Source organism: Athene noctua, chromosome 1, assembly GCF_965140245.1.
Source record: "Athene noctua chromosome 1, bAthNoc1.hap1.1, whole genome shotgun sequence".
Classification (NCBI taxonomy): domain Eukaryota; kingdom Metazoa; phylum Chordata; class Aves; order Strigiformes; family Strigidae; genus Athene; species Athene noctua.
The window spans coordinates 9,732,152-9,745,833 of NC_134037.1; the positions used below are offsets into that span (position 1 = coordinate 9,732,152).

Genomic DNA, 13,682 nt, shown 5'->3' on the forward strand with positions numbered 1-13,682 from the left:
GTGCTGCCAGAGGTGTCATCTTTACAATGAGATGGATAAATGAGGGTCCAGATTAGTCATGGTCAATTAGGAGGATATCATGCCACTTCTTGGAGCAGGATTATTAGTGTGGGTGTTTTGGCCAAGCTCCAGTTATATTCTCCCCTACCCTGTGAGCACTTTCCCTTGCTAATGAGCTAAAACCATCACGTGGCATCGTTACTTGTTGCTGAAAACCAGCAATGTTTTATTCCAAAGTCCATTGCACATCAGTAACGGCCCAAGTGCTCTGTCTATATCAGTTACGCTTTAATGCACACTGGAATCCTTCATGTCATCAACTGCTTCAGAAATTATTGCTATTAGTCTGGTGCAGCAGTTTTTATCCACTGTCTGTGGAGCACAGTCCCAGCCACACGTCTCCTTCCAGATATGCTGGAAGATTTCAGTTTTCCCTTGTGGACCACAAATGCTTCCAGCTGCAAATGCTGCCTGCTGAACAGACCAGCCTTTACGTCTGCAGGCTCAAAAAGTGCGCGGCCATTAAGGAATCGTGCTCCGTAATAGCTTCACCTGGGAATATCCATCCAAACAAGCTGTGCTCTAACCCCTTCCAGTGCCTGAAGTTACCATGAACTTTGCAATGAGGAAAGAAATCAGCTGGGAGAGTCTGTGGCTGGTGCCGTACATTAGCAATGCCTGGTAGTTAAGCACAGGAGTCACCATGCTTCGCTGTTCAAGAACAAGGACTTATTTAAAAAGAAGAGGACAAAAAAAAAATTTCCACAAACGGACCCTGTTTTTGTGCTGTTCAGCCCGAGTCGAAGTTTTATTAAAGATTTCCATTTGGCAGAACCATCTAATAAATCTTACTGGTTAACAGTCAGAGGAGGAGGAAGAAAATGCTTTTCTGGTGCCTGTTGGGAATAGCTGGTACTAAATTAGCTGCTCTGGAATTATTGCTGGCACCATCATGCTGCCGCTCGTGGAGGCTCTCTGTAGCACACGCCTGTTTGCACGCCGCCTGCATTCTAAGCAAGCAGAATATGGAATTTTTAATCATGCACAGAAATGCATTTGGTATTCTTTTTGCTTGTGGAAAAATAAACCCTTGAAGGGCAAGGTGGGAAGGGAGAGCACCCGCCTGCCAATGGAGGACTCGCCAGAGCTGGACGGGAGGGATGTCTTTTCAAGTCTTTCTGGAGGGAGGTGTCGAGCAGAGCAAAGAGTGATCATCCCAGCTCCTCATCCCCATCGGTTGCTGTCTGCCATTACCACCTCCAAAGATCCTGCAAATGAACAGGGGCTGCCAGAAGGAGATGGGGTCTGTGGTGGCAAACAGGACATGCTTGACTGATGTTTGGGAAATATCAGATATTTCCTTCCCCCTCACATGTGGCATGGAAGATGTTCAAGACCTGCATGTGAACTCTCGTAATATTATACAATGATTCGGGCATATTATTGCTCTTTGCCCACTTGGCACCATCCCTCAAAGGGTTAATTCTAGGCCAACACAAATTTCTTATTGACTTCCATCAAGTCAGGCTTATCTGAAAAATGATGCTGAGTTTGCTGTTCTGTTGATTGTGAGCTTGAGACCTGAACCTTTTTTTTTTTTTTTTTTCATTAAAAGTAATTTAACTTGATATTAAAACCATTTGAATGGACCTTTAATTTTTCACACAGAGGGAATGTCCCACACATTTCTCTTCCCCATGCTCAAAGCCATCACGCTCCCTAGTCACTAACATGTAGAAACAGTGCAGATAAAAATAAAAGGGATGCGGTCAAGATTTTTCCCAGCAAATTCGGTATCGAGTGATTCCTGGTGAGAGGAGATCAATAGCATGAAGTTAATTTTTAAGCTGTTTATGTTGCTGCTTTTAAGCCATGTTTTTTTGTGATCCATGCTAATGAGTGGAATGAGGAATTTATAGATTCACAGACTAAGGTCAGAAGGGATCTCTGTGCTTAGTTAATCTGAGCTTGTGTATATGCAGGCCGTGGACTCTTCCCCACGCAGCATCTCTCTTGGAAATGTATCTAATCTCCTCTTAAAAACACCAAGTGCTGGTGAGTTCACCCCCTCCCTTGCTGGTTCACTGTTTAATTATCCTTGCTGTTGGGAAAGTGCCTGACTTCAAGGCTGAGATGTGTTACTTGACTTTGTAGCCTCTGTAACCTGCTACGCCTTTGTCTGCGAGACTGAAAGCTTTTCCACTTGCTCCCAGTGATCAAGTCACCTCTCAACCTTTCTTTGATCAACTCCTTAAATTTCATGTCAAAGATTTGATTTGCAACCTGGGGTCATTTTTGCAGCTTCCCTTTGAACTTCTGCTGATATTTCCACATGTTGATGCGAGGACCCAAGACCTGCATTCATCCTGCCAATGCCATATGCAGCAGCACTCTGTCTTCCCAGCTTCAACTTGTTTTCATTTCGGTGTTAGGGCTCATATTATATATCCAATATTGCATTGACCTTTTATTCCACCGCACTGCAATGAGAGCTCATGTTGTGTAGCTCTGAGTGGCCTCCTTTATGTCCTCCTCTGAGGGCCTGACCTTCCAAGGGGAGCAGGGCTGCTGTGATTCTGCTTCCTCCATGAAGTACTTTGCATTTAAAATGCTGCTGCTGGCTTGAGCCTGTCTTAACTGAGACATGCAGATAACTGGCTAAAATAGCTCCTTCTGTAATATTTTTTACCCACTAAGTGTTATACCACCTGTAGCCTTTACCAGAGGAGATTTTCTATTACCTGGATTGTTGGTAGATATATTAAATCGCACTGAAGAAGAATCAATGCTTCCTACCGGTGGCCTTGCTCAATGATATCCTCTCATTAACAACTACATTTTGAGATCTGTCAGTGAAGCAGATTTAATCTCTCTAATGTGTGCCTTGTTAATTCCATATAATACCAGCCAAATACCTTGGAGAAATCACAGTATATTATAGCATCGCTGTTGTCTTTAGCAACCAGGCATGTTTTATTAAAAACCAAAACAAAGAACCCAATTTCTCCCCCAAAAAGCAAAAGACAACATGTTGGTTTAACAAGACCCATTTTCTGGGAAAGTGCATTGATTGCTGTTTATTGTATTATTAGCATTGAGTTATTCGTTGATGAAAGCTCAAATTAACCACTCTGCTATTTTGCAGAGGACCAATGTGAGGATAAGTGAGACCACTTAGCCTGATGTTTGTACTTTGCAAAATTAATTGCTGCACTAAAATTCTCCCTTTCACCTTTTCAAAACATGGAACCACTTTGGCAGTGCCCTGATTCATCCTGAACTGTAAGAGTTATTAAAAATCAACATTAGTCATTCAATCAGCTTCTCAGAGAAGTCTCTAGATGCCTGCGTCTAATACAGGTGGGTTGCCTGATCTGATAACTTAATTTCTGAGTTCACATCTTTCCTTCCTACCAACAGTGACCACTTTTGGCTCCTCGCGGCAGAATACGGACCCAAACCTTCTTGCTCCCTTCCAAAAACAGATGAGAAATATTCATCCAATCGGTCTGTGTTATACTTCGTTACCTCATCAGCCTAATCAGCAATGGTTTTCTAACTGATTAAAATTACAAATTCGATCCCAGAAAGTTTTAAGTGCCTTTCTTTTTACGCCTGGTGAGCCCTTAGTACTTCACTGGTTTCCTCAGCTTCCTGTAGCAGCAGCCAGTTTTAAAGCTGTTTGTTACTGCTAACTCCCATTTTCCCTACTTCTATACATACTGATTTATTCAGTTTTTGTCATAGGTTTTACATCTCCTTTTAGCTGAAATATTTTTCCTTCACTGTTTCCCAGCACATTTAAGAATTTTTGAAATTGTGCCTTTTTTGGCATCCAATCGGAATGTACTGAACTATTCCTTTTTCTGGAGACTATCCCACTATAAATGTAGGTTTCCAGTCCACTGTTGCTTTAAGCTTTAGAAAAAAAATGTATTTTAAAAGTCTGAAGTTAATTTTTACTGATGGGTATCTTATTCTACTTAAGCAAAGCCAGTTTATTACAGTGCCTAAGCAGCAGCTACTATTTAGGTTACCAGTTTAATCTTGGTCCATCACAAGGTGTTCCACTGGATTCCCTTCTGGAGGGTGCAGAGCAAAGCCTCCCTCACGTTAGAAACCCGGGGAAGTTTTCAGGTGAAATGCTCAGCCAACAGCCCGGGTTGAAATCACCATGCAATTTCTCTTGTAGCATATTCCAGATACTTAATTAACAGATTTTTGTTATGTTTTACAAAACAGGGATGTTCAAATAGCAGTTCATCTCCCTCCACAGGAAGACAAAGAAATGTTATCAAATGTACAAGTCCCTCATGTTTCATTTTACTGGTTAGGGCTCTAAGCCTGAGTTGTATCGTACCCTTTATTTCTGCTTTTCAGGAGAAAAATATCATTAGCAGCTGCCTGAGCACTGCAGGCTTCTCCTCATCCGGCTTCACCTCCTGCTAGAGCAGAGGACAAGGCAGACCTGTCCTTGGCGCAGGGCGCACATGGCTGCAGCCACCAGGGATGGAGCCGGTTGCTCCGACCCCTTCACTTACAGCAAAATATGCTCCAGCAGCCAAGAGAGGGCGCTCCTTAAATTAATAAAAGGTGAAAACCAGAGAAAAGAGAAAAACCGAGCATGCGTTCTTAAAAAGGAATTTTTCTCATCTGCACCAAAGAGGAAGGTTAAACGCAGTAAGTTAAAACATGGGGGTGTTTTTCAACCGTAGGCTGAGGGCCAGGGACACCCCTGGGGCAAGGAGCAGAGCTGTTGGCTGCTTTGGGGAGCTGCGGGTCTGTTGCAGTCCCAGCTGCTGCCCCATGGCTGCTATTCCTCCCAGCCCAGGCAGTGTTTTGCCCGCACAACCCCTCTGCCCTGGTTTTGCTCAGTGCCTCAGTGCTGCTGCATCAGGCATCGATAACAAACCCTCACCCAGTGCCCACAGACGGCTTTTCCCCGTGAAGCGGTTAGCTCAGCCAGTCCCCAGCGTGGGGATCTTCTCTGCGAGGGGCTGGCGCTGCGCAAAGCCTGAAACAAGCCCGTCTTTCCGTAACAGCTACGTAATATTTTTTTAAAAGGCCTTTAAGTTCTGCCAATACCTGTGATGAGTGCCAAGTTTTACTTCTGTTAGCCAATTTGGGAAGTTTGTTAAACCTAAGACCGGGATCGGGGAAGCGAGCCCAAAAAGCAATCAAAAGCACATAATAAATAATAATTAATAACAGTGTGTGGTGCTTACTCAGTTGTTTTTTTTTTGTTTTTTTTTTTTTTCTTTCAAGGATCTTTTAGCTAGTTAGGAAAAACATGTTCAACATTATGGTGGACTCTCCTACAGCTAGTATATATTATCTACTGGTTACACATGGCAAAGTGAGGAAAACGGTGTTCCTGTAGTCACTGGAGGAGCCCAACACATGGCCCTCACTGTGATCCACTGCATCTGAACATGAGGAGACACATGAACCATAGCAGGGTCTTGGATGCACTTTGGGAAACGCTGAGTCCCTGAATACGTACAAAAAAGATATGAGGAAAACCCCCAGATGGTACACACCTCCCTTCCCCTCTCCCCTTCACTGTTAGGTTGTATTAGCTTATTTATCAGCAGAAAATGTTAAGGCACCAGTAATGCAGTTGTAATGTTTTTTCTCACCTGCAGAACTGCCTGGAGTGGTTCATGTTGGGACCTGCTTTAATATTGCCTTTCTCTGGGTCATAGATGGTGGTTGCTCGTGCATAAGCTCCTCCAAGAATAAAGATGAACCCATTGAGAGTGACTGCAGGAGCGTATTTGTTATCTGTCAATGGAAAGCAACACTGAGATCAGTTTTAGACTCAGGTTTGGAGACTTTTTTTATTTATACATTCCCCTTATTTATAGATAAGTCACGTTTCTCTAAACCTCCAAGGCTAGGGAAAGAAAAATGACGACACCTTTCCTGGTTTTGTTCTCCTCCCTCCAAGTTCTCAAAGGCACTTTTAAAGTTCATCAGTCCTTCATTCCCCAGTACGTGCCTCCCTCTAAACTGGTAAAGTACAATTATCCTCTCCCGAAGCCTAATGGAGTCACCGTGAAAGCTCCCCTCTTACATATGAAATTAAGATGTCAAGTTGTTTCAGAATTTTGCATTGCTGCAAATTTTAACTCCGATACTTCCCATGCCTGTGCAGCAGCTAAGTACAGAAGAAACCCGCAGCAGAGACCCGCTTAGTAATATCCAATAGTTGATTCTTTTTTGTATTCTGCTTTTGCTTGTGGGAAAGTCACCCACATAATCCAGAAGATTTTCTGAGACCCGATTTTTTTTTTCCTTTCATCTGTCTCATAAGTTCACCTGCATTTTTATTTTCAGATGTGTGTGTACCTCCAAGCAGTCCTGTATTTTAGCAATGAACTGTGTGAGGCTGGAGTTTGAAATTAAGCAAGTCCCTTATGCTAAGTCAAGTTCAATCAGAGTTTCCAAGGATACTTTAAAATTCTTGTGTTAGCTATGGCATTATTAAAAATATTGGTAAAAACTAACCATAAATTATTGAATAAAATAATTCTAATTTAATTAGTTGACTTGTCCCGTATGCTGCTAGCACGCCATATGCACATTATTAAATATGAGCCAGTTGGGCTGAAATTTCTCATGATGGTGTCTGTCTTGACGCGATACAGCTTTTTTAATCAACATTTCAGTGAAACCAATCGTCTGGGAACAAAAGACAGGAAAATTCATTGCTTTATTTGAGTTAAAATAAGCCTCACAACCAGTTCTCTAAGCAGCAAGTGCCTAAGCACTTTGGGGTGTGAAGCAGACATTTCCTGGGTGGCTACCCTGGTGTGAGGGGACACTTCTATAAAAATTATCTATATGTAGCTATATGTTAAAGCCTCTCCAAAATCTTCATTTTCATATGCTCGGAAGAGGGTGATCCCCTTGCAGCGGAGAATCAGCCTGGACACAGTTGTCCTGGCTTGAGTCCCTGCAACCCTCCTCTGTGTCCACTGGAGACGAGGTGCGGTATCATCTTTACTACACTCTGACATCTCTGCTAACGGCCCCTGTGTAACACTGAGAGAGTCTGTACGTCTCTCCCAGATCTATAACACTACGACTGTGTCCTTTTAGAAAGAGATGGGCTAAAACTAGCCCCAGCAGCTTTACTTTTGGCGTTTTCTTACCTCTTGAACGACTGGCATTTTAACCCTGAGGTTCTTTTAAAGCCACCTTATTCCATTAAATATTTAACACGAGCTTTGGCTTGACATGAGTTAAGCAAAAGCTGATGAATTTCTCCAGAAGAGAGATAATTTCCTTAACTGGGGTTTGAACTGGTTGAACTATAAGGAAAATAATGGGTTTGTGGGGCCTGCTCTGTCGTAGCATAGCCACAGGGTGGTCTGGCTCAGCTCATCTCACCCTACCTCGGTGCATACCCAGGGAGATGTATGGGGGTGCAGCACTCGGTGTGAAAACAGACAAAACATGTTATGGGTTAAAGTTGGGCTCCTATTATGCTGAGTATCTACAGGCATATGTCAAAAAAACATGGATGTATTAGGAAAATGTCACTGATCCTTGGGAACAGATGGGAAGAAACTAATTCATCCAGAAAATAGAACAAGGAGTATTCAGTTTCTTCTTGGTGCCACTAAGCCACTATAATTCATCAGAAAGACTTATCTGTCCTAACAACACGGCTCAGATCCCTTTTCCAAATCAGACTTGCATATGTGTCATTTTTTCCAGTTAAGACACTCATCAGAAATTTTCCATATTTAATTATCACATCTTCCTGGATTTTTTTCTTTGACTAGCACTGTTTTGCAGAAGAATAAAACTCTCACATAAAAAAACCCCTCAGCTCCCAAATCTCACAGGGAAATTATTTGGGTCTCCCTCAAGGCAGAAACAGAAGCTTCTCAGGAGACTGAATCACTGACTTCACATTTCTTTTTGTTAAAGAAAGAGAGGGAAACCCCTTGGTTATTTTTATAGTGACTTCTTTTTTTTCCTTTTCAAATAGGCTGAGTCTGGTATTCTTTTTCTAAGAGGCAATCCTGTTTGATTCTCATCAATTTTTCAATACATCACCTATCTGTTGTCTTTTTACTGCTTTTGGCTTTAGCTACAATTTCATAAATTGGTATAAAGTAAGCCTGAGATAGAGAAACGGAGAAATCTCTTCTGTTTCTTTCAGAAAGGGAGAAGTTCACAGCAAACAGTCTCCTGATCCTGATGAAGATATGGCACAGAGCCACGAGGGACACCCCTCCAGAGACAGGTAGAAAAGTGTGGTTTATTTTTATTTTGTTACCATGGAGGCAGAAATTGTTCATGGACACAGGGAGCTTGGAAAACTCAAACTCATTCCTGCTACTTAGGTGTGGATGACTGCCTTCAGTCTTTAACATTACTTCATCCCAGGTGCTACCCACACTCTTCCCTTGTTGTCCTTTCCAGGGCTTGGTAACCTCAGCCAAACATGGTAACCTCAGCCAAACATGCAGGAGACTCCAACTTCTGTTGCTGCTCTAAGTCCTAAACGTGTTCATAGTGCAAGGTGTGTGGTTGGGGGAGCCTAATTTTGTAAAAAGCATGTTCTGTTTGGGCTTTTTGGTCAGTGCTACTGGGTGTGAACATGAGCTTCTATGGGTCAGAGGCTTATTGTGGGATATAGAGGGGACACTGGTTATTTCAAAAATCTGCCAGGGGAAGGAAGAGAGGAGAGAGGAAGCACAGAAACAGAGAAGCAGCCTCCTTTCCCCTCCAAAATTCAAGTGTTGGGGCTGTCAGGTAGAGTAATCCATTTCAGGCTGGAAAATCTTAAATGGGATTTGTCCAGGACAGCAAGCATACTTGAGATTAAAAGGCAGAATAAATGTAAAGGAAATAATAGATACAAGGTACTCTTCCCTCCAAGTGGATAACATCATAACATCACTCTCCTTTGCTGTTGCTATAGGAAAATATGCAAATATTTCTATTCTAGTGACAGGTCATTGCAGGAAGGGGTATGCACTCAAAGACAACCCTTGAGCCGGAGGCATACTTCACATAGGGTTGGTAATTTAACCTACAAGTGTGCTCCTCACTTAGTAACAACAGCATGCTGTCTGTGATGGGTTTTGTGGCTCTCGTATCGCTCAGTAGATATATGGTCTAGTGTCTGAGGCATATATGGTACATATATGTATATGATACATAGTATATGGTCAAATAAGGTCAGGTAGCACAGTTCTGCTTTCCCTTCCACGATTGCTTAAAGATCCTATGTTGCCTTCCAATAAGGCACTCAAAGTGGCATTACAATGAATATGAATCAATATGAAGCAGCACTTCATATGGAAAAAAGTTATTAAAACCAAGCTAGTCAAACATTTTTATCAGGAGGAAGAGATGTGAGCATGCCACCAGTCCAGATCCAACTCCAACCAAAGGGTCTCTCTGCAGGTGTGGGTGGCCAGTGGGGGGGGTTGATGCACATGAAGAAGCAGACTGGAGAAAGGAGACTGGTTAATACAAACTAAATCTGCTTTTAATAGTAAGTGCTGCTTCCCCTCCCTGCATACTATGCAGACAAGCTCAAGAATGGCATAGTAATGGAGAAGATAACGTCCTGTGGCAGCTGGGAGACTGTGGTCTGATCCTCAACATAGCTCCTGAGGCCAAAGTGCAGATACTGCAATTAATGGCAGGGTGTTGGATGTCAGCCCTTCTGGCACAGTGCTCTCCTGTTGGCTGACTTCTCATAACTACACCACTGGTTGCAGGGCCCTATGGTTTCCCCAGTGACCCTTGAGCAAATCCTCCACAGACACCCCGAAGTTGAATGTCCTCACCTATGTGTGGCAGGGATCACCCATGCCAAAGCAGAACTCTCCACCTGCCATCGTGGGGCAGTTTCAGCATCAAATTTACAGGCAAAATGTTGACACACTGAAGAGAGTTGGACAAAGCATGGCCACACAGATGAAGCAGAGGTAGGAAGTGAAAGGGAGGGCATCTGCTAAAGGGCAAACACAAAAATACTGACTTTGCTGGGTAGAGCGCAGAGTAAATATCTGTAGGGGGAAGACATCAAGGAGTGGAAAAGCCATTCTGAATGGACAAGATGGCATATACAGGGAATAAAAGGGTGAGAAAAAGGAAAGGAAAATTCAAGCTTACTAGTGGGAAAAATGCTAAGAACTAGTCATGGGAAGAAAAACACGTTGAAGGATGAGATGAAAATCTCATTGCTTTGAGACTTCTAGGTGAGAGCTGGTCAAACCCACACACAGGTGCTGACCTATTGACCCTGGGGAGAGGGACAGGCTGACGTCTGATTTTTCTTGTAAAGTCTAAAAATAAATTCATGGGAAGGATTATGCATTTTAAACAAAATTAATCATGGGACAGTGCAGTAAAAATGTGGCTAATGCTGTTTTCCAGGTATTTCTTGCATTGTTAGCTTTTCAATTGTCCCATTTTGGTTGGACATATCACTGCAGGAGTAAACGGTATGGTGAAAAATTAGATACTTGGTTTAGAAACGAGAAATGCTCATAGATCTTTGACCTCGGTGTTCCCATAGTTCCCACCAGATTTTAAAATTTAATAATAGTGAGGATTAAACTCTGGTTTTCTTAAAATCCAGAAACATTAAAAACCCCCTTCAAATTCACCAGTACAGATATTGACTGTTCAGGGTATCATAAAAAGCTACCTTTTAGTGCCCTGGCATGAAGGCACAAAGCAAATTACAAGGCAGTGACAAGATAATTAGGCTTACTTGCAATCACTGATTTCAACATGTCTGTGGCCATCTTGTTAAGTAAGACAAACCTCAGGAAGCTGAGCATGAAATAAAATTTTAGCAGAGCTATATAGGACAGCCTGGCAACAAACTGAAAGGCAGATGCTGCAAGTATGTAGCCTGGATTCCTTTACTGTTGTAGGACTTTGGCTCAACAGCAGCAAACTTCTTATAGAGCAAAACACAAGAAGGGGATGTGCAAGGTGGTTTACCAAAACTCTGCAGTGTGAAACCCCTGGGAGGCTCTATTACCCCAGTAACATCAAGTTGTGGGCTGCACTGCTGCAGGAACATCTGCCAACTCCAGAGGTGGGGGGAACAGATGCAGGGCAAAGGATGGGGCACTGAGAAAGACCCTCTCCTCTCCAAACGTATATAATAGACACCTTCCCAAAGGCTACCACAGCATCCATGTGAAATGTGTTGGTGAGTGTCATACCTACTACACACAGGCATCCATGTCCCAACACCTCCCGGCAGGTGAAGGCTAAAGAATAAATGGAAACTGGGAGTGAATTCGCTGCTTATTCCTCAAAGAAATCCAGGCAGAAGAGAGCAAGGACTGAGCTGCATGGACTTGCTATTGGTCCCCACTCTGTATATCCTCTGCACAGGCAGGATGTCAGGATCCAGCCTGCTTGACCTTCATTCAGATTAGCCAAAAAATGATCTTCCCCCTTGCCTTGGGTTAGGTTGACACGTGAGACTTTGGAAGAGATGGACCTGTTGGGTTCAAATGTGAGCCAAGCTGCGTTGAACTCACTATCATAAAATAGAACAGTGACTTGTGACAGGTACTACTGGTCTAAAAAGCTCCACAGACCTTGGCTATTTTCAATATCTGCATCTACTGGTGCATATATAAGCATGCTTGAGGTGTTTTTAAATATTCTGCTGTCCTATTTAAGTTCAAAGAGTTTTCACTGATCTCTCGACTCACCATCTCAGTTGACTTAGCTCAGAGGGACACCTTAAGAATTCCCAAATCAAAGCAAAGAGGCTCTGAGGCTATCAAAGGCACCCCAGCAGTGATCGTATCAGGATTAATCTCAGATCCATTTTGCAAAAAGCACACCAAGGCTCCTTCTACTCCCTTCTGTTTTAGATGGTACTATACTTGGCACAGCATCCAGTTCTTGGGGGATACTTTACAAATACAGGTTATACTATGCTTCTTGTAGAGCTGGAGAAATTAAAGTATATTTCCAACATTCCCACTGCCTTTTAGTGAAGATCAGGCATCCCATCAGTACAGTTTCCCAGACATTCTCCATGGGAGTACAATTTTTCAGGCTCTGTGTTATTTTACTTTATTTGCAAATAAACTGACGTTATAAATTTCCCAACAAAGGCACACAGCAACTCCACATTCGATCATATATTTTATGCCTTCATCTTAATTAATTTACTTTGATGACACCAAGAAAACATAAATGTCATCTTTTAACTTCACCAGTATCTTTCATGTATTTTTGTTAGGAAATAATAGTACATGCCCATTAGAACAATGGCTGATGAACCCAACTCTGGAAGGTTTGGATGATTTTTTCCAAGCACGCATGGTATTGGTGTCTGCTAGACAGTACAACGACCCCGGGGAACAATTTCCTGTGGCACTTGTACTATTTTGGTAAAGAAAAGGAATGCCTCTTTGCATAATGCATTCATTTTTGCAATATGCTGTGAGTACAGGAAAACCTCATACTGTCAGTCAGTGGATTAAATGAACAGCAGCAGCTGTAGCTGTGTGATGAAAAAAGCCAGGCAACAGCGTTGTTTGCACTGCTGTATTACATAAACATGACTTTTGCCAGTTAATGCCCTCCCGCTGGGCGCTTCATGCTGCATCATATGCATGTCATGTTATGTTAGGCTGGACACAAACAGCAGCAAGGGAGTTGGAAAGCAGCAGCACTGTCTGCACAGGGGAGGCTACAGCTGTGGCTCTACCAGCTCCTCATGACCTGGATCTACTAGGGAACCCCAAGAAAAGAGTCATAATAATTGTAACAAGCTACAATAAAAAGAGCAGCTTATTTTAGCTTTCTGAATATGCTTAGGCCTTGCCTGAATACCTTATACCTGTGCTTCTGTAATTTATTACTTGCAACTCCTATTGCTCTGCCAGACTCAGTACTGAGACTGTGATTTTTTTTTTAAAATGAAGAACCTCATGTCACAGTTTGAAACACTGAAACAGGTCACCCAGAGAGGCAGTAGATGCCCCATCCCTGGAAACGTTTAAGGTCAGGTTGGATGGGGCTCTGCGTAACCTGATCAAGTTGAAGATGTCTCTGTTCATTTCAGGGGTGTTGGACTAGATGGACCCTAAAGGTTCTTTCCAGCCCAAACCATTCTATGATATTCAATTCTAGAATGCACAAGCAAGCCACCCCAAAGCAGCTTCTCTGACAGACTCTATGAGCATTGTTTCTTTGCCCACCCGAGTATAGCCAGACTGAAGACTGCCCACAGCCACCCAGCACAGAGCAGGTGGCCCAGGTCAGCTGCCACCCTGCAGTAATGTCCTTGTGAAACAGAATGCTAAACCCTGTTTCCAAAAGCAGCCTAAACACTCAGGGTGCAAATTGCCCCATAAAGCAAATAAGCTGCAATCTTCTGAGTGCTATCCTAATTTTGGAAGGAAGTCTGCACCTCTGACATTGACTGGTATGGTGGCAAGTTCGGGCCTCTCGTCTTGCTCTTTGTAAAACGTCCTTCTGTAAAACATCCGTTGAGCTTGAGGGCATCACAAGCTAACGAACACAGTTTTAATAATCTACATGTCTCAGAGATTTCAGCCTCTGAAGCACATAGGGCTTTGGACACCACTGATAAATCCCAGTTAAGAATGACCATCACTTCCCATAGGACAGGCAGAATTTTAACAAAACCATGAGTAATCCAT

General features: G+C 42.9%; 1 protein-coding gene across 5 annotated transcripts in view; it reads right to left on the reverse strand.

The window, feature by feature from the left end:
* KLHL29 (kelch like family member 29) overlaps positions 1 to 13,682 on the reverse strand; it is a 403,320-nt gene that overhangs the window by 8,614 nt on the left and 381,024 nt on the right. For all 5 annotated transcript variants that reach the window (XM_074895564.1, XM_074895563.1, XM_074895565.1 and 2 more), the window contains one exon: positions 5,640 to 5,784. In XM_074895564.1, the coding sequence (XP_074751665.1) occupies positions 5,640 to 5,784 (145 nt within the window). The remainder of the gene's footprint in view (positions 1 to 5,639; positions 5,785 to 13,682) is intronic.